The 22260-nt window shown below is 39.0% G+C and overlaps 1 protein-coding gene across 1 annotated transcript in view; it reads left to right on the plus strand.

Annotated features, from left to right (window-relative positions):
• CDADC1 (cytidine and dCMP deaminase domain containing 1) overlaps positions 1-22260 on the plus strand; it is a 46713-nt gene that overhangs the window by 20707 nt on the left and 3746 nt on the right. The window contains exons 6-9 of the mRNA XM_050766320.1: positions 5899-5948; positions 10201-10370; positions 12365-12554; positions 18100-18160. Of these exons, the coding sequence (XP_050622277.1) occupies positions 5899-5948; positions 10201-10370; positions 12365-12554; positions 18100-18160 (471 nt within the window). The remainder of the gene's footprint in view (positions 1-5898; positions 5949-10200; positions 10371-12364; positions 12555-18099; positions 18161-22260) is intronic.

A 22260-nucleotide genomic window follows, 5' to 3' on the forward strand; every position in this document is an offset into this window, starting at 1 on the left:
TTTCACTGTTCCTTGAGCCCTCCACTAAAGGTAGGACAAGAAGAGAAAGGAGAGGCCCAGTGCAGTGGTTCATGCCTGTAACTGCAACACTTTAGAAGGCTGAGACATGAGGATCGCTTGAGCTCAGGAGTTCAAGACCAGCGTGGGCAACATAGCACGACCTCGACTCTAACAAAAAATACAAAAAAAATTAGCTGGGCATGGTTGTGTGTGGTGGTGCGTGCCTGTAGTCCCAGCTGCTTGGGAAGCTAAAGCAGGAAGATTGCTTGAGCCCAGTAGTTTGGGGTTGCAGTGAGCTACAATAGCACCACTGTACTCCAGCTCCAGAGACAGAGCAAGACTCTGTCTCCAAAAAAAGAAAAAGGAGAAAACCAAAATTACTCATTTTGTTAACTCTTCAATATTTTGATGTACTGAATACTTAACAAAAAGTTTTAAAAATCTTTAACATTAATTCAAAATAACTAATAGAATCAAGGTAAAGGAATGGTGATTATTGCAGATTCTTCCAGTTGCTGGTATGTCTTCAATCAGCAAGTTGAGAAATCAAACATTTTTACTGTATTCTATTAAGTTGTATATTTGGAAAAGGAAAATATTACTTGGAATTTTTCTTTGCTATGGTAAAAGACGGCATCTGTATTTCCAAACATGGAACAGTATTTTCACATCTTACCTGATGTAAGATTTCTCAACGTAGAATCATGATCACTTTTTAAAATGCATCTTTGAAATAAAGGGGAAAAACATAGGCAGGAGGAGCAGTAGAGTAAGATTTGTTTGGGGAGAGTACTGCAGTAGGATTTAAAAATTATCCCAAGAAAGAAGAGAAAGTCATCGGAAAGGGTCTCTACAGATGCTGCTGGTCTGCAGTAGTCAACAGAAGGGAGGTTCTCAGCTGGCAGCAAATCAGAATCACCATTGAAACATTTATAAAAAGTACAGATGCTCAAACCCCAACCCAGACCTATTAAACCAAGTCCCTAACCAAATATGGCCAAGGTCTATGTTTCTAGAAGTTCTGCAAGGTGTTCTGATGTTCAGCAGAGTTGATAATTGCTCAATTCTTATTAAAGATTTTTATTCTGTAGGCACACATTATATGACCCCAAACAACTGCATTGTGTAAAAGTCTGGTTTCATGTAATTATCTTCTATTGTGGGTTATATATTTGTTTCTTTGCCAACTCCAGCTTTGTAAAGAATTTTTCTGTAAACCATTCAAAAAGACAGAAAACATAAATGGGAACAGCTGTTGTAGCTATAATTCGCTAATTACCCTTCACTAATTAGAATTCAGCAGAACCCTGCCTGTGTTCCAGAGTAAGAGGGAGATGTGAATCTGCTGTTGTTTTACTGGATCTTAGTACCTCTTGCTTCTATACAACACCTTATCATACCAGCTATGATTCCAGTGTTTAAAGATGCAGTATGTATACATTTGCATTTATATTCTTTATTACTCTACTGTATAGTTATATTTTATATTATAAATATATTCACTATTGTGCAGAATTTTGTACATAAAGCCCTGCTTATGCACTTGATGGGCAATTTAAAAGATTTTTCAAGGTTAATTGTTGGTGATTTTTTTGTTGTTTTTTACATGGAACTCAAATCCTGAATAGGGTGCAACTCCTCTGTCACTCCCTGTACTCCACTGTGCACTCTTCCAGGGAAGAAACCATGTCTTAATCATTTTTGCCTTAGCACTAAACACAATGTGTGTTGAATGGATAAAACAAATCTTTTCATCCAAAGATAAAGGGTCCACAATCCCTTATGCAAAATTTTTGGAGCCAGATGAAAAGGAATTCAGAATTTTTCAGATTTTATTTTATTTTTTTGAGACAGGGTTTTACTCTGTTGCCCAGGCTGAGTGCAGTGGCACTCATGGCTCACTACAGCCCTCAACCTCTCAGCCTCAAGCAATCCTCCCACATCGGCCTCCTGAGTAGCTTGTACTACAGGTGAACACCACCATGTCCAGCCACTTTTTTATTTTTTGTAGAGATGTCTCACTGTGTTGCCCAGACTGGTCTCAAACTCCTTGGTGTAAGCAATCTTCCTGCCTCAACCTCCCAAAGTTCTGGGATTACAGGCATGAGCCACCATACCCAATCCAGATTTTTAAAAGGTAATATGGTACATATACTGTTATATAGAACTCCCAATGGGGTCTGGGACAGTACCCTGTAATCACATTAATGCATACAGAGTGAAAAAAGCAGGAATATTTTCTCTCAGCAGAATAATTGAGGGCTATAAATAACTCATTTTGGGTCAGATTTGACCACAAAGTAAGTGCATCAAACTTCAAAAAAACTTGATGTAAGAGATTTCAAATCAGGGACTCTGGACCTGTAATTCTTCCTTGATGATAAATAATAACAATGACAGTTTATGGAACACCTACTATGTGTCAAGCACTGAGCTTGGTGATTTATGTATGTATCTCATTTAACATTGAGGGTACTTCAGTAAGGTGGATATCCCTATGATACAGTGTGCTTCCAATTAAGCTTTAAATTTCACATTATTCAGTTTGGTTTGATGACCTCATTTCTCCCTAATTAATAGATGAAGATACCATTTCATTTAAAAATGTACATATGATTAAAATGAATTCCAAAACCTCTAACAACAGAGTTCTAAAATGAATTGAAAGTAGTTGCTTATAATTGCTTTTTGAATGATGAATAAAGAAGATCCATAGAGATGTCATGAAAAGTATGCTACTAGCCAGGTGCGGTGACTCCCGCCTGTAATACCAGCACTGAGAGACTGAGGCAGGAGGACTGCTTGAGGCCAGGAGTTCCAAAAGTATGTTTCTAGAATACCTGGAGGTAGCAAAAAAGTGGAAGGAATGTGTTTAGACTCTTGTGGGAAAAAGAGCAGGAGGAAGGCATCATGTCTTATCTGTCTGGTTTAAGTACTGAGTTGTGATCTCTTCATGTCTTGCTTTCTCATCAGATTAGGTGTTTTCCAAAGCTAAGGGTTACGCTTTCCTCCTGGACCATAGTGCTGATGATGAGAGTAGGCTGGAGTAATCAAAAAAGTTAACTTTTAAAACAGAACTCAGTGGTTCTCAGATATGAGTATGCCTGAGAATCAAGGTGGAGCTCAGGAGAAATGCAGATTCCTAGGTCTTACCTGCCTCTCTCAGAGAGGTTGATTTAGGGGACTTCCATGGAAGCCAGGAGTTGCCTCTTTTTTTTTTTTTTTAAATTTTAAAAACAAGCATCCAGTAATTTTGATGCAAGAGGTCTGTGGAGCACCTTGGACACTGACATGACCACAGGATTGGGAGCTGAAATTACCACACTTGTGTTCTAGAACAATAAGTTCCCCTCTGATTTTCAGTGATCAAAGAGCCCCAGGAATTTGACTCAGTGATCATAAGTTGACCTTTCCTTCAAAGTTGTACAGAGAAAACCCTGTGAATGACTAGATCATAGGGAGCAATTTCTGTAAAAATTATAGACATGAAAAGGTTTTTGAGAAATTACCTCATCTGTCACCAGCCTGGGTACTGGGTGACATCAAATCTGTTTTATATGGATGAAAATGTATTCCTATTTTAAAAGACAAGTAGTAAAGAATGTTCTGTTGATGTAACCAACCTTAGCTAGGCAGTGGAGCTGCATGCTGATGGAAAAATCACATTTTTGTTTCCCTTCTAACAAGGTTTAGTCTGTCCCCAGGCTGAAACAGAAAAAGTGGCTTCTGTGACTAAGAAACATAACATTAAAAACATGCAGTGTTGATGGTAGAAAAGGGGGCTCTTAATAGGGAGAATTTTTATTCTGGTTTTGTTTTTTCATTTTAGATTTATGCATAAATAAAACTTTAAAGATTTTGGTTTTGCAGGCAAATATAATCTTGTGTTTATAACTTCTGCCACTTACCTTACAAATGAGCATAAAGCCATTGATTTGTATTCTTGCCCACTCATGTTAAACTCTAAAGGTCTAGGAAGGAACCCAATTTTGTTTACATCAAAATCCCTTTTCCCTCTACTCTATAGAAGGAAGTCATCCCCTGCACTGTGCCGTTCAGCTTCGTTCATTTCCTTCAGAGCACAGCACATAAAGTACTGTTTGTTTCCTTGTTGCTGTTCTCCTTCACCATCCAACTGTAAGTCGTATGAGGAAGGGACTACAGTTTCCCTCACCACTGCATCCTAAGTTCTCACAGTACTTGGAACATAAGAGGCATTCAATAAATGGAAATTTTTGTCAAGGATTTCTTTCTTTCTTTTTTTTTTTTTTTTTTTTTTTTTTTTGAGATGGAGTCCTTCTCTGTCCCCCAGGCTGGAGTGAAGTGGTACGATCTTGACTCACTGCAACCTCCGCCTCCCAGGTTTAAGCAACTCTCCTGCCTCAGCCTCCCAAGTAGCTGCGATTACAGGCATGCACCACCACACCTGGCTAATTTTTGTATTTTTAGGAGAGACGGGGTTTCACTATGTTGGCCAGGCTGTGTCAAGGAATTCTTTATGTCATGGTGCAAGGTGGAGGAAGGGCCAAGCAAGTTGGATCCGGAGGGCTAAGTTTTAGTATATTTCTTTGCCTGTTTCTGCATCTAGAAATGGAAATTTTATCTGCTTTACCTTTAGGGTAAAAATGAGATCATGAATAAACATGTTTAACATAAATTGTACAAATGCTTTGTGGTATAATTTTGAAAACCAGAGCTTGCTTGAATTTGAGATGGGAAATTTTATTAGAGTATCATAACTGTTTTAAAGTTAACCTTTTAATAAGACATTCATTCTAGTTTTTAATCCAATTGTGGCACAAATTTTCTTTGTACCTTTACTGGAAAGTAGGTATTTAAAAATGTTATCATTGGAGGGATTCACTTTTAGGAAACTGTAGGGTGAAACCGCAGTTTCAGTTAATCCTCCCCAAAATGAAAATGCCCTAGGGTAAGTTCACAGATAATTGTTATTTTCTATGTGTAAATGTGCCACTTAACTACCTTAGTCCCTTATTAAGATTTTGATAAATACTATGGTTTTCCTAATTAGTGTAATTTGTCTTAGAAATTTGAAACTCAACATTGTATAGAAGGAAAAAGTAAATCCTTAATATATAGAATTTCTATTTTTTTTTTTAATTTTCTGTTTCAGATTAATGGTTTTAAGAAGTACAGCTTTACTTTTGCAAAGGTTTTGGTTCTACAGGGAAATTATAATCTTATGTTTGTTTATAACTTCTGCTATTTGATTTAGAAATGGGCAAGATGTCATTAACTTGCATTCTTTTTCCCTCAAAGTAAACTGAAAGTCAGGGAAAGGACAACATTTTGTTTAAATCAGAATTCTCTTCATGTACTTTCTAGCAACAGATAGATAGATAGATCCATAAAGATTTATTTATGTTTGTATGAGAAGTTTGAACTTTTTTCTTAGTAAGAACATTTTCATAAGCTATATTTTCCATGATTAGAGTATAAATAATACTGAGAAAAGACAAATTCGGTTGTTGTGAACAGTTATTACACAAAATCCATTAGTTCTGAAACCGTTATTCAATTTTATCATCTATCAGAAGTAGTCGTTTAGAAACCGGCTTGTTAATGGAGAATCAATGAAGTTGCACTTAGTCCTGGCTACAGCTTTGAGGGAACTGACTGCGGACACTGCCATTTAGTGGCCTCCACATACGTATGTGTGACTGAGTTGGTAGTGACTCTCTCTAGTTATTTGGTACCTAGCTCCCATATTCCATACTTAAAAGTGTTTAATACTTTTCTATAATTAGTGAAGATATCAAGGATTGCTGCTACATTTATGAAGTATGTTTTGATACTAGTTTTTATTATTTTTGGAAAAATATATTTCTAAAACTAACATCGTAATTTTTACTGAGTTAAATGCCATATATCTTTCAGAGGATCATAAAACAGGAGTTGGGGCAGTCATTTGGGCAGAAGGGAAATCTGTAAGTATGAAAACAATTCTTTAAATATTTAACCTGGATTTTGTTTAAACATAGTTCAGTCTTCGGTGCATTACAGGTTATTGACCATTAAGATTAATATTTTTGTAATGGTGCATTTATGAAGATCTATAAAGATTTGCTCATTCCCTCAACAATTTTCTAGATAGACACATTCATTCAGCAAACATTTGTTAAACACTCTCTACAGGTTAGGCACTGTGCCACAGTGAACACTGGGGATTAAAGATCACGTTTTATGGCCTCATAGTTTAGTGATAGAGACGTAGAAGTAAAAAATAACTGATATGTAAGTGTAATTATAACTGATATCATGAGAACATAGAGGAGGAACCTTTGCTTGGAAAAATGAGTAAATACTCGGTGAATATTATTAATGTTAATAATATTAATATTCTTGAAGAATAAGATAATTTCATCAGACAGAGCAAGTCAATAGGACCAGGAGGATAACATGCATATTCTTTTTTTTTTTTTTTTTTTTGAGACAGAGTCCCCCTCTGTCACCCAGGCTGGAGTGCAGTGGTGCAATCTTGGCTCACTGCAACCTCTGCCTCCTGGGTTCAAGTGATTCTTATGCCTCAGCCTCTTGAATAGCTGGGACTACAGGCATGTACCTACCACTTTTGCCATGTTGACCAGGCTGGTCTTGAACTCCTGGCCTCAAGCAATCCACCCTCCTCTGCCTCCCAAAGTGCTGGGATTACAGGTATGAGCCACCATGCCTGCCCTGAATATTCTTAATATTAATAATGTTAATGTTCTTGAAGATTAGGAGGATATAATCAGACAGAACAAGTTAATGGGACCAGGAGAATAACACACAGAGATTGCGGTGAGAGAGAGAATATGGGAAAATGCATTTGATTTGGCACATAGAGTAAGCAACAAATTGGACTGGACCATGAAGAACCCTATATCCCATGTAAAGATTTTGGACTTTATCCTGGCAGTGACATACTATAGAACAGCACTAACCAGTAGAGAGAAAAGGCAAGCCCCAAACTGAATTTTAAATTTTTAGGAGCCATATATATATATTTTTTGAGACGGAGTCTCGCTCTGTCACCAGGCTGGAGTGCAGTGGCGCAGTCTCGGCTCACTGCAACCTCTGCTTCCTGGGTTCAAGCAAATCTCCTGTCTCAGCCTCCCAACTAGCTGGGACTACAGGCACGCGCCGCCACGCCCAGCCAATTTTTGTATTTTTAGTAGAGATGGAGTTTCACCATGTTGTCTGGAATGGTCTTAATCTCTTGACTTCGTAATGCATCTGCCTTGGCCTCCCATAGTGCTGGAATTACAGGTGTGAGCCACCTTGCCTGGCTGGAGCCATATTTTTAAAAGGAAAACAGATGAATTAATTTTAAGAAAATATTTAATCATGTAATCAATAAAAATTAATGAAATATTCTGCATGTAAAAAATATTAAATCTTCAAAATTCTATGTGTATTTTACACCTGCAGCACCTCTCAATCTAGACTAACCACATGTGGCTAGTGGCGACTGTATCGGACAGTGCAGTCCAAGAATATTGTAAGTGGAGAAACGATTTGATCAGATTTGTATTATAAATGAATGAAGTAGGGCTAGACAGGAAATAGGGAGATTAATAAAAGAGAGATGAGGACTTGGAGTTGTGGGGATGGGTTAGGAGGCTAGAATCAAGAGATATTTAGTAACTATATAGCTGACTGAAGGGTGAGCCTACATTTTGCCTCAAGGACTTCACAGAAAGTAATCTATTTGCTTTGATGCTTCACAAACTCCTCAAGTTCAACTCATCCAGTATCTTCCCTGCTAACCTTCTCCCTCGCTAGTGGTCACCATCTCGTCTGTTACTGTACACATACGATCACCTACCACAATGGATTCCACCTTCAAAATACCTCTTGACTCTACTTACCTCTACCCCAATTGTTAACTCCTACTAGAATACTAGGCTCCTCAGACAGAAATTCCATAGCACTCTGTACAACTTGTCTGTGACATTCATCACAGTTAAAGTTATCTGTCCAATTTCTTACCCTCCCCAGACTAGAAGGCTCATGAGGGTAGGGACTCTCTGTCTTGTTTACAGTTGTATTCCAGCACCTAGCATAGGTCTAGCCAGTGGTTGGAACTCTCATTTGTGTGTACATGAATGCTCGGCAGCCTTTTGGCTTAACATCTGGTTCTTAAAAATTTTGTGGAGAATGTCAGTTTCTAGTTATCTCTAGAGCAGGCCGGCAGGCAGCACGGTGAAATGGAAAGACACATGGCTTAGAGTCAAGTAACCTGGGCTTGAATTCTGGCTGTGTTACTTACTCATTTTGTGACCCTAGACAATTAGTCACTCTTGTCCTCAGTCTCCTTATCTGTAAACAGTAATATTAATAGTATCACTCTTTAGGTTGTTTCAAGAATTGATCAAATGAAATGATGCATATAAAACTCAGTATGGCTGGGCGCAGTGGCTCATGCCTGTAATCCCAGCACTTTGGGAGGCTGGGGTGGGAGGATTGCTTGAGCTCAGGAGCCCAAGACGATCCTGGGCATCATGGTGAGACCTCATCACTACAAAAAATGAAAAAATTAGCCAGGCATAGTGACATGCACCTGTGGTCCCAGCTACTTGGGAGGCTGAGGTGGGAGGATGACTTGAGCCCAGGAAGTCACACCTGGGTGACAGAGCGAGACCCTGTCTCTAAATAAATAAATAAATAAATAAATCAGCATGATGTTTGACATTTAGTAAATGTTCAAACAGATTTATTAATGAGATAATATTTTGTTTGCAGGCTTTTGTTTGCCTACTATTACATGATTTTTATGAAGCTGCTACAGTAATGAGTCTGTAGATATTATCATGAGTAATTATAACATATTGAAATTTATGAGGTTTATAGTATATTCCAAACTATTACACACACAATATTGATAAAATATTTCATTCTAATAATTGATAAAGCATTGATATTAACTACTATTTCTCTTTATTTTTTATTTTTTATTTTTTTTTTTTTGAGACGGAGTCTCGCTGTGTCTCCCAGGCTGGAGTGCAGTGGCGTGATCTCGGCTCACTGCAAGCTCCGCCTCCCGGGTTCACGCCATTCTCCCGCCTCAGCCTCCCAAGTAGCTGAGACTACAGGCGCCCGCCACCACGCCCGGCTAGTTTTTTGTATTTTTAGTAGAGACGGGGTTTCACCATGTTAGCCAGGATAGTCTCGATCTCCTGACCTCGTGATCCACCCGCCTCGGCCTCCCAAAGTGCTGGGATTACAGGCTTGAGCCACCGCGCCCGGCCTATTTCTCTTTAAAAGAGAAGAAAGCCATTGAAGTAAGAAGTTCTATAATAATATGCATATAATAGAGGTTCAATAAATACTGAAGATGAAAATGCATTTTTTATTTTCCAACTAAATCACAATAGCACATTTTTAGCCCAACAACAGAAGTTTTCTGTTTAAAGTATTTAAAAGTTTTCGACTTGCTAACCAGTAGCATGGCACAGAGCACATAAGAAATTAACAATCACAGCCAGGCGCGGTGGCTCATGCCTGTAATCCCAGCACTTTGGGAGGCCGAGGAGGGTGGATCACCTGAGCTCAGGAGTTCGAAACCAGCCTGACCAACATGGAAAAACCCTGTCTCTACTAAAAAATACAAAAAAATTAGCCGAGCATACTGGCGCATGCCTGTAATCTCAGCTACTTAGGAGGCTGAGGGAGGAGAATCGCTTGAACCTGGGAGGCAGAGATTGCTATGAGCCGAGATCGCGCCATTGTACTCTAGCCTGGGCAACAAGAGTGAAACTCCATCTCAAAAGAAAAAAAAACAAATTAACCATCACTTGTTGAGTCCCTGCTATGTACAGAACACTCGAACATGTTGAAGGGATAGAAAAGAAATATAAAACATGGTTTCTGCTCTCCAGGATCTTATAATTTATTTGGGAAGTAATATCTGCATCAAATGAAATAATTTGTGAGTTAAGTAAGATAGTATTTAATTAATTGCAAAAAACAAGGACTTCCTTAGGATTATAGATTAGAGAAGTGGTCAGCTTTCTTGGAATTTTGCTTTGACAAGATCACACTGCAGTAGGAGGATCTGATATTATATTTTTTGATAGTTTACTGTAGAAAATTGAATGAATATTCATTATACAAAGTACGAGGGCAAGCTTCAAAAATACATTGCAAAGTGCCTTTTCAGAATGTTGAAACTAACCGTTGGTTTGCTCACTCTCGTAGAGAAGTTGTGATGGAACAGGTGCCATGTACTTCGTAGGATGTGGTTACAATGCTTTTCCTGTTGGATCTGAGTATGCTGACTTCCCACACATGGATGACAAGCAGAAAGACAGAGAAATACGGAAATTCAGATACATCATACATGCGGAACAGAATGCTTTGACATTTAGGTATGAAATCCTTCTTGGTGTACTTTTCTTTAAAATGTAGCAAGTGTTGGTTGAAATTAATTTTCTTATAATTGCAATTTATTTCCTTTTTCAAATTCCAAGAAAGTTTCCTTTCAGAAATATAACTTTGGTAAGGCTTGGTCCTGCCAGACCTGAAGCTATGACCTGAACTGAGGTTAACGCCTCTGCAGGCCTTCCCATTTGTTGAGCATATCTTTTTTTCCCTTCCCTCTCTCCAATATGAAACTGCTTGAAGTTTATCCTTTGGGATCTTGCTCAGACTCTCATATTTCTGGATGTTAAGAGCTCCTTTGTCTTCTAAATCTGGAGCACACATTTATTAAAAGTTACACACCACATAAAGACATTTTGAGCAACAATGGACTACATGCACAACGTGTTCCCATAAGATTTTAACAGAGCTGAAAAATTCCTGTTACTGAGTGAAGTAGCCATTGTAACATCACACGTTACCTTTTTTATGTTTAGATACACAAATACTTACCATTGTGTTACAATGGCCTGCAGTATTCAGAATAGGACTTTATAATGAACCAAATTGCTTTAAAAGAAGTTTTGTTAACGATTATAGCTGTCAATTTACATCATTGTCACAAACACTTCTCAGCCTTTACCATTAAGGTTAAGGGATTAAAAAACTGTAAGACATGGCTCCTGTCCTTGGAGAGCTTCTAATGCAGTAGGGGATATGAGATAGCATCCACCTCGTGCTGTGGATTCTGTAGGAGAGGCAAATGTAAAGTGCTGCGGACATTCTGCTGCTGCTATGGACAAATGGGAGAGTGCAAGGGAAAGATTTGAGGGAAGAACTGGCATCTGAACTGAGCTTAAAGGATTCCTAGACTGGGGCAAATGGAAGGGAAGGGAAGACCATTCTTGCTTCTAGCATAAGCAATGGTCTGGAAGTAGGAAAATCGTGGTGTGTTTAGGAGCATGAATATTGCAGTTAGGTTGGAATGTGGACACAAGGGAAATGCAGCTCACAAGGACAGGCTGGGACTGGACTCGAGAGGACTTTGAGTTTATGCTTCATTTGGTAGGCAGTGGAGAAATGGAATGGCATTGACAGAGCCACACTGTAGATTATGTAGGTAGTATTGTTTGAACAGACTAGATGCAGAGAATTCTGTTGCCCTAGTCCAGGTGAATGTAAGTAACAGTCTCAACAAGGAAGATGGATATGGAAGGCTGGCGGTGGAGGAATTGAAGATGGCTGGCTGAGAGCTGCCTAAGCCTCAGAACCCGGAAGCCAGTCCTTATAGCCCCAGATGAGGGCAGTCCTTCATCTTGAACTACCCTCAGCATGCAAAATTTCACCCAAAATTTCCTCTATTCTTTTCCTTGTCCTCTTCATTACAGATTTACTTGCTTCATTTTGTACAGAGGTGTGAATATGTCAAATAGAAACTTTTCTTTTTAAAATTATCCTATGATAGGGAAGGGGTAAGGGAACTATAAGTCAAAACAGAACTTAAATATTTAATTATTCATTTAGTGAACATTTATTGAATATCCAGTAGGTACCAGATAGGGCTGTGTCATTTGTCTAACAAGATGAGTTAGTGTCTAGTCAGACATGATTAACTCTTAAAGAAGGTATCAGTTTCAAATCTAATTCCAGTATTCTAAACACATATTTACTTAGAAAGCATTCGGGGATTTTTCTCTCTTTCTTTGATGTCTGTATCTTCCTGATTTCATCTGTTTTGTAATCTGAAACTGAACCTCTTACTTAGAATCAATAAATTATTTTTAGTTATAATAATTGTCATGTTCAGGTTGTATCATAACAGTTTTGTAGGTTTACATATTTTGAACATTCAGTAATTCAGCAAGTCTAAGGCTTGATGATCATTATTAATGTCATAAATCTGTTTTTAAAACAGCTCAATTTTAGTGTTTAAAGATTTTTCTAAAAAATAACTTTCCCTTTCAGAAACGACCTTTCTGATATTTTATAATTTTTTTTGTAGGTGTCAAGAAATAAAACCAGAAGAAAGAAGCATGATTTTTGTGACAAAGTGCCCATGTGATGAGTGTGTACCTTTAATTAAAGGTGCAGGCATAAAACAAATCTATGCAGGAGATGTAGATGTTGGAAAAAAGAAGGCAGACATCTCTTACATGAGGTTCGGGGAGCTTGAAGGTGTTAGCAAATTTACGGTAAGTAGATGCACATTTTTTTCAGGTGTATTTTGTATTATGTTGTTAGGTACCCTTTTGCAATATTGTAAGTTAGTGCTTCCCACCCTTTTAAAGAGTTTCAACAAATTATTATTATTATTATTTGAGAGAGAGTCTCTCTCTGTTGCCTAGGCTGGAGTGCCAGTGGCTCGATCTCGGCTCACCGCAACCTCTGCCTCCTGGGTTCAAGTGATTCTCCTGCCTCAGCTTCCCGAGTAGCTGGGATTACAGGCGCCCGCCATCATACCCGGCTAATTTTTGTATTTTTAGTAGAGACAGGATTTCGCCATGTTGGCCAGGCCAGTCTCGAACTCCTGAGCCCAGGTGATCCGCCCGCCTCGGTCTTCCAAAGTGTCGGGATTACAGGTGTAAGCCACCGCGCCAGGCCGAGTTTCAACAAATTATTATTATTGAGTTTATTTATATGTGCAAACCTTTACCTAACTGCAACTGTTCAGCTATGGATTCCTGCCTTATGAATTTACATCTCTGTAGAGAATTGAGCCAGTGGATCTTTTGGTGCCATCTGGTGGCTGATAAAAGAAAGGTACCTGACCTATCTCTTCCCTCTCATTTCTGGCTTGGAGTGGTGGATAGAGGTGAAAATACTTCAGCGGTCCCCACCCTTTTCGGCACGAGTGACCGGTTTTGTGGAAGACAGTTTTTCCACAGATGGGGAGATGGTTTTGGGATGAAACTATTCCACCTCACATCATCAGGCACTAGATTCTATAAGGAGCACGCAGCCTTGATCCCTCAGGTGCGCAGTTCACAATAGGGTTCTGCTCCTATGAGAATCTAATTCCACCGCTCATCTGACAGGAGGTGGAGCTCAGGCGGTAATGCTCGCTAGCCTGCGCTCACCTGCTGCCGTGCGGCCCAGTTCCTAACAGGCCACAGACCAGTACTGGTTGCTGCCAGGGGGTTGGGATCCCCTGCAATAGTTTAAAGGTCACCCCCACCCCCAAACAAAGGGAGGTGCACACACACACACAAACACACACACATTTCTCATGAGAAAAATCAGAAAAAAAAGAATATTTATTTATTTGTTTGTTTTTTTATTTATGTATTTATTTTGAGATGGAGTTTCACTCATTGCCCAGGCTGGAGTGCAATGGCGTGATCTCGGTTCACTGCAACCTCAGCCTCCTGGGTTCCAGCGATTCTCCTGCCTTGCTACCCCCGCCCCCCACCCCCTCCCCAGTATCTGGGATTACAGACGTACGCTAAAATGCCCAGCTAATTTTTTGTGTTTTTAATAGAGACAGAGTTTCACCATGTTGGCCAGGCTACTCTTGAACTCCTGACGTCAGGTGATACACCGGCCTCCGCCTCCCAAAGTGCTGGGATTACAGGCATGAGCCACCACGACTGGCCCGAGAAAAAAAGAATTTCTTATTTGATATTTCCGAAAATGTACTGAGGTAGTTCATGGAAAACTCAATAACTTTTAACTCTTTATACCTCTTCACTATTTGGGTTTTGGTTTCTGTGGGTTTTTCTTCTTCTTTTGTTTTGGTTTTTGTTTTGAGACAGGGTCTCACTATCTCACCCAGGCTGGAGTGCGGTGGCGCCATCTTGGCAATCTCTATCTCCTGGGCTCAAGCGACCTGCCTGCCTCAGCCTCCCGAAGTGCTGGGATTACAAGCACCAGCCACTGTTCTCAGCCTATTTTGGTTTTCAAAAAAACTTTTTATTTGGAAAAAACCTTAAGCATACAGAAAAGTTATAAAAACACTACAAAGAAATTTTTTCCCAGAAGTTGTTGACATGATACCAGCTCACCCTTTATTTCCTCAAATAAGAAATAACCACATAACTACAATACAACCATAAAAATCAGGAAATTAACATTGATACATTACTGCCACTAATCCACAGATTCCAGTCAAGGTTCATCAGCTGCCCAAGAAATGTCTTGTATAGCAGGGTTCCCCAACCCCTGGGTACCAGTTAGGAAGCTGCTTCTGTATTTACAGTTGCTCCCCATTGCTCACCTTACTGCTTAAGCTCTGCCTCCTGTCAGATCAGCAGCGGCATTAGATTCTCATAGGAGTGTGAACCCTATTGTGAACTGCCCATGTGAGGGATCTAGGTTGTGTGCTCCTTATGAGAATCTAAAGCCTGATGATCCCCCACTCCTCGCCATCTGGTCTGTGGAAAAACTTCCATGAAACCGGTACCTGGTCCCTGGTTCCACAAAGGTTGGGGACTGCTTTTATACAGCAAAAGGATCCTGTCCAGAATTGTACATTGTTTCTGTGACATCCAATGATTTAATCCTGGCATTGAATGAGTTAATGTAACATTTAACTACTAGAATTTGCAGTGGGAAGAAAAAGGATGTAAAAGAACTGTTTATAAATTTCAGCTTTACATTCCTGCTATATACATCGGTTTGTGTCCAGGGTACCTAGAACATACATATATATGATTAACTTGGACATATAACATATAATTGTATATGTATATAATATTAAATATAGAAACATACTATCCAGTGTCTGTCATGTGTATATGAAGTATCATAAGTTTTTACCATTTGTAATATTGTCATTTTTTTCTAATTGTTTTATTTAAAGTTTATCACGTTTTAAATAGAGAGGGGTGTTGACATGGCACTGAAAGAAGGCAGAGATGGGAAAGACCTTTTTTGTAAAACTCAATAAAAGCTTATATGCAATTAGTCAGAGAAATCTCTACTTCTGTGTTTTTGTTTTCTGTCTCTTCATTCCTCCTGAAGAGTATGAAGAAATGGATTTTTCAAGTTCTCCTCATAAAGATTAAGTGACCTAGCTCTTCAGGACTATGAGTGATGGGTTATGGAGAATTCTGAAATATCTTGCTTACTGGTAGATTTTAATAGCTTTTCAATTGTAAAGAGAATGAAGAGATCAGAAGAACTTAAGATAGGGCAAGAGAAGCAGAAGGAGGCAGGAAGACTAAGGGGATATTCAGGGGCAGAGGTGGGAAAGGAAGCACCCAGTTGGGCCAGACCCTCCAGGGAGTACCCTCACTCAGGCACATGTTCCAAAGGCTGTTCATGGTTGTTCTCTGTTCTACCTCCAGTGAAGATAAACTGTCCATCTTCTCATCCTTCTCATCTGACCTGGCTGCAAATATTATGTAGATGGTTAGCTAGATACCTAGTTTTGTAAATGCCAGTAATTAACATGAACTAGAATTTGTTCTAAATCTGAATTTCAGTAATGATTATATTCTTCCTTTTAGATTGTCAAAAATAGTGTGTGTCAATAAATTTGGTATTTGTTTTTAAGATTAAAGTAAATTGAAATTAACTTTGAAAGATTTTTGCTTTCCTTTTTGATATGTTACCATAGACCTTGAGATAAGTAGTTCTATTCTGTGGTGTTGTCGCAAACCAGGCTAGGACTGGGCAACACTGTTTTCAAGAATAGATTTTTATCAATCTATATCCATGTCCATGTACTCAATTCTTTGTTTTCTCTTTAGTATGTGTGGATTTCTCTCTATTAGGTTATATTACTTATTTTTATTATGAAAGTAATATATGCTCATTGTAGAAGACTAGGAAAATAAAAAAGAATGTGTATTATCCCACAACTCATAGATACCACAATTAACATGTTGCTGTATTTTCTGTGTCACTAAAAGTTCTTTAAAAAATATTTTAAATAATTTAACACAATATTCCAACCCATAGGTCTAACTTATTTAACCATTCCCATGTTGTTGGACACCTGGATTGTTTCTAAGTTTTTACAGTTATAAGAAGCCTTTTTATGAGTGTCCTTAAACATGAATTCAGGGTTACTTGTTTTTACTTTGTCTCCCCAAATTAATAGGTTTTAGTGGTTTGATGTCTTTCAAAAAATGCCTCACTTTAAACATTTTTTGGTAATTTCTCATATAGCTTCCTACCCTTTCTAAGTCTTCTCTCTTTCTTGGTACTAGCCTAAACCTCCCATTTCTATAAGTGACCAGCCAGTTCTGGATGTCCTCCCTTTCCAAGGACTTTTAATACATGGTAAAATGTTTGTCCTGTATCTCATCCCCCTTCAAGGCTCATGATGTTAACTAGTTAATCTGTTGAGTGAACTGATGCTTATGGAAGAGGCTCCCAGGTAATCCATATTTGTGTGTCACACATAAGCATCAGTTCACTCATCAGATTAACTGGTGCCCTAGCAGGGCCTTTTGGTTAAGTCATTAGTGATTCTGATAGAGATTCTAGCCAGCTGAGAAAAGAAGGGCTGTGCTATAAGATACCGATTACTCTCCATTTTTCTTTTCTGCTGCTCCAATATTCTATGTAATATCTGAGAATCTTCAGACTTCCCTATTTATTCCTGAATGAGATGAAATATGGTAATCAGAAGAGATAAATGATATGATATAAAATGATATGATATGATGCAAGTAATAGTTTATGATATAACAACATTAAAAGGCAAAGTAATCCTGGTCATATTTTCTTTTTTCTTTCTTTCTTTTCTTTTTTTTTTTTTTGTGAGACGGAGTCTCACTCTGTCTTCCAGGCTGGAGTACAGTGGCATGATCTCAGCTCACTGCAAGCTCCACCCCCGGGTTCTTGCCATTCTCCTGCCTCAGCATCCCGAGTAGCTGGGACTACAGGCATCCACCACCACGCCCGGCTAATCTTTTGTATTTTTAGTAGAGATGGGGTTTCACCGTGTTAGCCAGGATGATCTTGATCTCCTGACCTTATGATCCGCACACCTTGGCCTCCCGAAGTGCTGGGATTACAGGCATGAGCCACCGCGCCTGGCCTATCTTGGTCATATTTTCATTCTTTAATACCTAGGCCTTTTCTAGCTATTTTGAGATTATCTGGGACCTGGAGTTAGAATACAATGTGGTGTTAATTCCATAGTACTGGGCACAGGTTCTAATTCTATTGCCGCCTGTAGTTAGTGTGTAACCTGAGACAAGTCACTCTAATCCTCTGGTCCTCCACTTACTTCCAATTAAAATGAATGTAAAGAATCTTCAACTTCTCTAAGAGTATTGATTTGGATCCCAGAAGTTATATCATTCAGGATCATTCAGTGTGGTGTTATTAGGGCTTTGTTAATTTGAACATGCTAACTCCTTTTTCTTCTATTTTTTTAAAATTTTTTTTCGAGATGGAGGCTTGCTCTGTCACCCAGGCTGAAGTGCAATGGCACCATCTCAGCTCACTGCAACCTCCGCCTCCCGGGTTCAAGCAATTCTCTTACCTCAGCCTCCCTAGTAGCTGAGACTACAGGCACGTGCCACCATGCCTGGCTAATTTTTGTATTTTGATTAGAGACAGAGTTTCACCATGTTGGCCAGGTTGGTCTCGAGCTCCTCATCTCAGGTAATCCACCTACCTTGGCCTCCCAAAGTGCTGGGATTACAGGTGTGACCCACCCATGACTGGCCATTTTTCTTCCATTTTTAAGAAGTTGTTTTGATATTTAAAATCAATGTGTGGGAATGCTATGTATTAAATCCTTTTTAAACAAGTAAGTAAGATGTTTGTGCACTCTTACAGTGGCAGCTGAATCCATCAGAAGCTTATGGTCTTGAACAAAATGAGCCTGAAAGGAGAGAAAGTAAGTATTATGTATTGAGGTGAACTTTGTTGCTGAGGAGAAAGGATATACAGTCAATTTTAATGATCAGGTGATGAAAATTGTTGTGTTAATAGATGGAGCATATTATTTTTGAAGGTTAGATTTTTGCCATTCAATTTGTTCATAAACATTTGTGTGTCTACCATATGCTAGGTGCTATGGAAAGTGCCGATTAATAATTACTCCTATAGAATCTACAGGTTAATGGTTAATACAAATAATTATGCACAAATTGATGTTATAAATTAAATGCATATGAAACAGTAAACAACAATGCTCTTCTATAAAAAAACAAAAGCTTACTGGGAAGTGAGAAAGGAAAAATATGCATAATTAGTACAGATGGATCGGGACCAAATGATGAGGTATATACATTCTTCTAGAGTAAAGCCACATTTGCCCAGATTGGAAATGTTCTGGTTACTTGAATAATCTGATGAAGAATAATCACAGCTACCATAATGAATTACTAGTCTTTAAAGCTTTATTATTCATATACTACTACAGATATTTTGAATGTAATGTAATCTTTGAGAAGTCTTACAGTTCCTTAGGCACATAATTTTAGACATGAGTGCTATATAATATTATTTTAAAATAGTAACTATAGGCCCGGCACGGTGGCTCACGCCTATAATCCCAGCATTTTGGGAAGCCAAGGCAGGTGGATCACTTGAAGTCAGGAGTTTGAGACCAGCTTGGCCAACATGGTGAAACCTCGTCCCTACTAAAAATACAAAAAATAGCCAGGCATCATGGCACATGCCTGTAATCCCAGCTACTTGGGAGTTTAAGGCAGGAGAATCACTTGAATCCAGGAGGTGGAGGTTGCAGTGAGCCGAGATGGCACCGCTGTACTCCAGCCTAGGCGACAGGGAAAACTCTATCTCTAAAAATAAAAATAAAAATAAAACAGTAACTATATTATCAAATTATTTGGATTTGAAGTAAGTGGAAGTTTGCTGTAAGTTTTCTTGATAATAACAATTTTTTAACCTTGAAAAATCAAGAAATATAAAAGCCTTAGAATAATTTCTCTGTGAATATATTGATTTTTAGTGTTCTGAATTAGCTTTATTTGATTCAAATAGAAAATGTATTGTTTGCAATTTGGAAAAAAGTACATATCCACTGCATCTTTCTTTTTAAAAATTTATCAGCAAAAAAGGCCGTATCTATCTATCTATCTATCTATGTATCTATCTATCTGTCTATCTATACATCTAGTTAAACAATGTATACTCAATGACAGTGTTTGAAGGGGCCAATGAATAATTTCCTATGTTAGAGAAAGGATACAAAAAGCACGAATCATAAAAAGGTTAATTTATCTATGTTACAATGAAAAGCATCTGTTCATTAAAAGATATCACTAGGCCAGGCGCAGTGGCTCACGCCTGTAATCCCAGCACTTTGGAAGGCTGAGGGGGGTGAATTGCTTGAGGCCAGGAGTTTGAGACAGGCTGGGCAACATGGCAAAACCCTCTCTCTACAAAAAATACAAAAATTAGCCAATTGTGGTGGCACATGCCTGTGGTCCCAGCTACTCAGGAGGCTGAGATGGAAGGATCTCTTGAGCATGAAGAGGTTGAGGCTGCAGTGATCCATGCTTGTAACCACTGTACTCCAACCTTGGCAACAGAGTGAGACCTTGCCTTAAAAAAAAAAAAAAAAAAAAAAAAAAAAAAAAAAAAAAAAAAAGATATCACTAAAAGAGTGCAAAGGCAAGCCATGGAATATGAGAAGATATTTGCCACTTATAATCAACAAAGGGCTTGTATCTAGGATTTATTATTCCTAGATCACTAAGGAAAAGGAAGACATGCTGTGGTTAAAGCCCCAAGATTGGAAGGAGGGGACAAAACGAAGGCTTCTGGTTTGCTGGCAGTGTTTTATTTATTGACCCAGATGATGGTTACATATGTTCGCTTTGTGGCAGTTCAACTGAACGGATAAGTTTATGTTTATGCATTTTTGAACAAGTGTTTTATCTCAATAAACAATACCCCATTTCCTTTTTAATTATATAATAGTTTTACTGATATGTAATTCATCTATCATAAATTTGCTTTTTAGTAGATTCACGGAGTTGTACAGGCATCACTACAACATAATTTCAGAACATTTTCATGATCTAAGAAAGAAGTGTCATGCCCATTTGCAGTCACTTCTCATTCTCCCCTCCCCCTAGCCCTAGGCAACCACTCTTTCAGTTTTTATGGATTAGTCTATTCTGGCCATTTCATATAAATGGAAGCATACAGTATGTAATTCCTTTCCAATTTTTGATTCAGTTGAGAAATAGACACTAGAATCAACAGATGAAAGTTACAACACCAGCTTTATTGTTAGACTAGGGCTTGACCTTTGGGTAAATCAGTCTGTCTAACTCCAGAGGGGGGACTTGCTGCTGGATACTTTCTCAGTGCCAGTAGCAGGGACAAACAGAAGGAAGGCAGGCAGTGTGACTGACAACTCTCAGGTGCCCTTCCACTTCGTACAGATGGAACCCAGGTAACCCATAACAAGCATTCTTTTTAAATAGTCATGGGGCTTTCAAGAAAATAAGGGAAATATTCTCCTAAGAACAAAATAGAGATAAAAAGACATTTTGCTAGAATCTGAGGAGCAATAGTAAGTCAACACAATAGCCAGAGCTATCCTGAGGACAAATATCCGTATAAGCTGGAATCTAAGAGCAGGTCTGGGTCTGCTGCAAGATGAGTGAACTGAACTTAGTTCACCCAGTCAACACACGAAAAGATGATTAAACTTAGTAGTAGTCAGAGAAATGCAAATTAAGATTGCATTAAAGTAGCGCTTTTTTTTTTTTTTTTTTTTTTTTTTTTTTTTTTTGTGATGGAGTCTCACTCTGTCACCCAGGCTGGAGTCCTGTGGTGTGATCCCGGTTCACTGCACCCTCCACCTCCCAGGTTCAAGTGATTCTCCTGCCTCAGCCTCCCAAGTAGCTGGGATTACAGGCATGTGCCACCACGCCCAGCTAATTTTGTATTTTTAGTAGAGATGAGGTTTCACCATGTTGGCTAGGCTGGTCTCGAACTCCGGGCCTCAGGTGATCTGCCCACCTTGGCCTCCCAAAGTGCTGGGATTACAGGGATGAGCCACCACGCTTGGCCTGAAATAGCATTTTTTATAAATATATGCCCTGGAGAAACTCTTGCATATTGTATAAGAGTCAAAGAGACAAACATTTTGTTGCTATATTGTTCTTAAAAGCAAAAACTGGAAATAACACAAATGTTTGTTTTGGGTGATTAGATAAAAATATTATGGTGTGGCCGGGCGCGGTGGCTCACGCCTGTAATCCCAGCACTTTGGGAGGCCAAAGGTGGGCGGATCACAAGGTCAGGAGATCAAGACCAGGGCGAAACCCCGTCTCTACTAAAAATACAAAAAATTAGCTGGGCGCGGTGGCGGGTGCCTGTAGTCCCAGCTACTCAGGAGGCTGAGGCAGGAGAATGGCGTTAACCCGGGAGGCGGAGCTTGCAATGAGCTGAGATCGCACCTCTGCACTCCAGCCTGGGGGACAGGGCGAGACTCTGTCTCAAAAAAAAAAAAAAAAAAAAAATTGTGTATTACCACAATGGACTACTATATAGCAGTGAAAACAAACAAATGAACTAGAGCTACATTCTTCAACATGGGTGAATCTTAGAAATATAAATGTTGAATTTTAAAAAGCAAACTACAGAATTATGATACCATTTCTGTATAAAGTTCAAAAAGACATACCATATATTGATTAAATGTGGTAGGCCAGGCATAGTGCTCACACTTATCATCCCAGCATGATGGGAGGCTGAAGCGGGACAATTGCTTGAACCCAGGAGTTCAAGACCAGCCTGGGCATCACAGCAAAACTCCATCTCTACAAAAGATACAAAAAATTAGTTGGGCATGGTGGCCTGTGCCTGTAGTCCCAGCTACCCCAGAGGCTAACAGAGGAGGATCACCTGAGCCCGGGAGGTTGAGGCTGCAGTGAGTTGAGATTGTGCCACTGTACTCCAGCCTGGGTAACAGAGTGACAGAGACAGACCCTGTCTCAAAATAAATAAATA

The sequence above is a fragment of the Macaca thibetana genome, chromosome 17 (genome assembly GCF_024542745.1).
Source record: "Macaca thibetana thibetana isolate TM-01 chromosome 17, ASM2454274v1, whole genome shotgun sequence".
NCBI lineage: Eukaryota > Metazoa > Chordata > Mammalia > Primates > Cercopithecidae > Macaca > Macaca thibetana.